The sequence below is a fragment of the Sinocyclocheilus anshuiensis genome, unplaced genomic scaffold (genome assembly GCF_001515605.1).
Source record: "Sinocyclocheilus anshuiensis isolate Anshui unplaced genomic scaffold, SAMN03320099.WGS_v1.1 scaffold1433, whole genome shotgun sequence".
Classification (NCBI taxonomy): Eukaryota; Metazoa; Chordata; class Actinopteri; order Cypriniformes; family Cyprinidae; genus Sinocyclocheilus; species Sinocyclocheilus anshuiensis.
Window position 1 is genome coordinate 198,945 of NW_015549681.1, and position 3,851 is coordinate 202,795.

A 3,851-nucleotide genomic window follows, 5' to 3' on the forward strand; every position below is an offset into this window, starting at 1 on the left:
CACACACACACACACACACACACACACACACACACACACACACACACACACACACACACACACCTCTCATGCATTAACAAAGGAGGCCACAGGGTGAAATGATCAGGACCACATTCAGTATTCACCTTTCACAAATTAAGTCAACTGTCTGCGCCTCACAGTTTGTGTTTATACAGATGTGCAGGTATCAGAGAAGATGTGTATTAATGACAAGATTTCACCCCAAAACTACAGAGCACCTGCATCATATGCAATCTATAACACAATTTTTAAAGGGCCCAAAATAAAATAAAAATAAAAATAAAATAAATAAAATAAAATAAATGTCCTGATTTATCTAATTAAGAGTCTTAAAAGGACAGTTTTATTATTATTTTTAATGAATATATAGCTTAATTATTTTAAATTAAATAAATAATTTTTAATAACAGCTATAAGGCACAAGCAACATATGTGATATAAAACACAATTCAAAATACTGCCACGATTTTGGCAATAAAAAATAAAATAAAATAAAATAAAATAAATGGCCTGGTTTACTTAATTAAGAATCTTAAAAGGTAGACAGTTTTTTTGATATTAATAAATTACACATTTTATTTATAGTTTAATAATTATTTTAACAACAATACCAACTACAGGGCACCTGCACCACAAAACACAACTTTCAAATAATGTTATGCCCAATTATGTTAAAACAAATATTGCCAATCTTATATATCTAACTATAAATAACTTCCATTTACTTCCAATAATCTTACATATAGCTCTTAAATATGATATAATATAACCTTTTAAGACATAAGATAAATACGCACCTAAATGTAAAATTTAATTTAAATGTTAAATCTAACTCTTAAGCAGGTTTGAGATTCGTATGGAATTAAAATGAAGTATTTTTACTGGGGACCGAGAGTCTATTTATACTGTAGATGTACAGTATCAGAAGTGATGTGTATTAAAGCTCTGAGATGGCAGGCAGGAGGATTATGACACATTATGATGGTGAAGATGAAGATGTGTTTGCATGAGTTTCTCACCCCGTCATGCACCAGAGCCTTCCATGTGTGTTCCAGCTTCTTTATGAGTCTGCAGAAAAACACCAACATCAGCTTCACTTCACAGACTCACAGAAGCACTGAGTGTCCTGATGGAGAGCTTTGGATTTATTTTTGTGACTTAATGCAGTCTTCTAAAAAATGTTACATAAGAGCATAAAACAACCCCAAATGCTAGTGAAGATTATAAAGCCATGCGGCTCATCACAGCCGCTCTGTATGAGATTCTCTAACTGAGGCTCAGCAAAAGAGCACAAACACACACTAATGGAGAACGAACGAGCAGCATAAAATAAAATAAAATAAAATAAAATAAAATATAAAATAAAATACAATAAAATAAAATAAAATTCACAATCGCTATTAGATGAATAAATAAATAAAAAATAATAATAATAAAAACATTTTGTTTAATTTTTTTAAATACTCAAATTTTTCTATTTTGCAGTGACATATTACAATAGTAATATTTCTTTTTTTATCTGTTTAATTTAGAACTAAATTAAATTAAATTAAACAAAATAAATAAACAAATACATACATACAGAATTTAATTATTTCCTTAATTCAGAGTCTTATATGCAATAGAAATGTGAATATGCAATATAAAACAATTATAAAAATGCCAATTTTGCTTAAAAACAAATTTTGTCACATTTTTGCCACTTAACCAATATATAAATAAATGGTCAGATTTACCTAATTAAGAGTCTTTTAAAAGCTTGACAGTTTCAAAAACATTATGAATGTACAGCGCAATAATAATTTAAAATTAAATAAAATAATTTTTAATAACGTCAAGGCACAAGCGCCGTTTGTAATATTAAACACATTTCAAAATATCACAACTTTGCCAATAAATAAATACATAAATCAAATAAAAATAAATAAAGTAAATAATTCAGAGTCTTAAAAGGCAGGCAGTTATTTTATACATTTATATTTAATAATTATTTTAACAACAATATAGAGCACCTGCACCATAAAACACAATTTAAAAAGACCTACTTAGCTTAAACCAAATATTGCCCCAATGCTTTATTTGTTTGCTAACAAACAAATCAATAAATAAACAAACAACTGTTATAGTTTAATAATTATTTTAAATAATATTTTTTAGATATCAATATATATATATAAAACTGTTAAATCTAAATCGTACATAAAGCTCCTAAATATGATACAATATATAAGATTAATATACCTAAAATTTAAATTTTACTTGAAATGTAAGCAGGTTTGATATTCGTAAGACAATCACTTAAATCCCTCCTGAAAATAAACAAACAAATAAATAAATGTGGGCATTAAAATAAAGTATTTTTTGGGTGGAGGGATTTAGAGAAGAGAGCGGATCTGAAATGTGCTTTATGAATGAACTGATTTGATTGATGTTGTGAATGTGATACGTTGTATTTTGGGACCCGCTCGAAAAACGAGATGTTAAATCTCAAGGGGTTAATCCTAATAAATAAATTCAGATTTGATAATCATAAGTGTGTGACCTGTAGGACTGCAGGATGTCTATGATGCCGATGAAGAGCAGGAGTCTCTCTCCTTTGCCGTTGACAGCAGGAATGCCTCCCATCCTGCAGAGAGAGCAGAGAATCAGCGTGTGCTGCGGCATCGAATCAAACTCGTGATGTTAAATCAGAGGCACGCACGTGTCTTCGGTGTCTATGGAGCCTCCGCACGCCGCTCCTCCCTGAATGGACTCCATGGCGGTGGAGTAAAGCGCTCGCTGCGCGGCCGGTCTCTTCTCATCGCTGCTGCTCTGAGATCCCTCCATCTGCTGCTCGCGCTCCGCCTGATCCAGATTATGAACCCCCAGCAGCAGACTGTAGTCCATGATCTTAAAACTCTCCAACACCTGCACACACACAGCAACCCTGCGGTTTATATCTGCACTAACCCAACGAGGGCTGCATGATCAATCCAAATAGAATCTAAATCACAGTGTGGCTAAAATAAGTAACAATATAAAAAAAAAAAATACAAAAAAAATATTATTATTGTTTTATTTTTCTTAAGTACTTGCTTTTTTTTCTAATTTTACACTGAAATATTAAAATAGCAATATTTTTTATTTAGTTTTTATTATTTAAAAAAGTATATTTTTATTTATCAGCAATAATAATGAATAATTCTATACATTCATTTAGTAGCAATAATAATAATAATAATTATTATTATTATTATTGCTACTAAATGAATGTATAGAATTATTCATTATTATTGCTGATAAATAAAAATATACTTTTTTAAATAATAAAAACTAAATAAAAAATATTGCTATTTTAATATTTCAGTGTAAAATTAGAAAAAAAAGCAAGTACTTAAGAAAAATAAAACAATAATAATATTTTTTTTGTATTTTTTTTTTTTATATTGTTACTTATTTTAGCCACACTGTGATTTAGATTCTATTTGGATTGATCATGCAGCCCTCGTTGGGTTAGTGCAGATATAAACCGCAGGGTTGCTGTGTGTGTGCAGGTGTTGGAGAGTTTTAAGATCATGGACTACAGTCTGCTGCTGGGGGTTCATAATCTGGATCAGGCGGAGCGCGAGCAGCAGATGGAGGGATCTCAGAGCAGCAGCGATGAGAAGAGACCGGCCGCGCAGCGAGCGCTTTACTCCACCGCCATGGAGTCCATTCAGGGAGGAGCGGCGTGCGGAGGCTCCATAGACACCGAAGACACGTGCGTGCCTCTGATTTAACATCACGAGTTTGATTCGATGCCGCAGCACACGCTGATTCTCTGCTCTCTCTGCAGGATGGGAGGCATTCCT

General features: G+C 31.9%; 1 protein-coding gene across 7 annotated transcripts in view; it reads right to left on the reverse strand.

Moving 5' to 3' along the window:
- LOC107660379 (phosphatidylinositol 4-phosphate 5-kinase type-1 gamma-like) overlaps positions 1 to 3,851 on the reverse strand; it is a 61,944-nt gene that overhangs the window by 27,515 nt on the left and 30,578 nt on the right. For all 7 annotated transcript variants that reach the window (XM_016449655.1, XM_016449650.1, XM_016449649.1 and 4 more), the window contains 3 exons: positions 2,723 to 2,928; positions 2,564 to 2,647; positions 1,041 to 1,089 (listed from right to left, as the gene is read on the reverse strand). In XM_016449655.1, the coding sequence (XP_016305141.1) occupies positions 1,041 to 1,089; positions 2,564 to 2,647; positions 2,723 to 2,928 (339 nt within the window). The remainder of the gene's footprint in view (positions 1 to 1,040; positions 1,090 to 2,563; positions 2,648 to 2,722; positions 2,929 to 3,851) is intronic.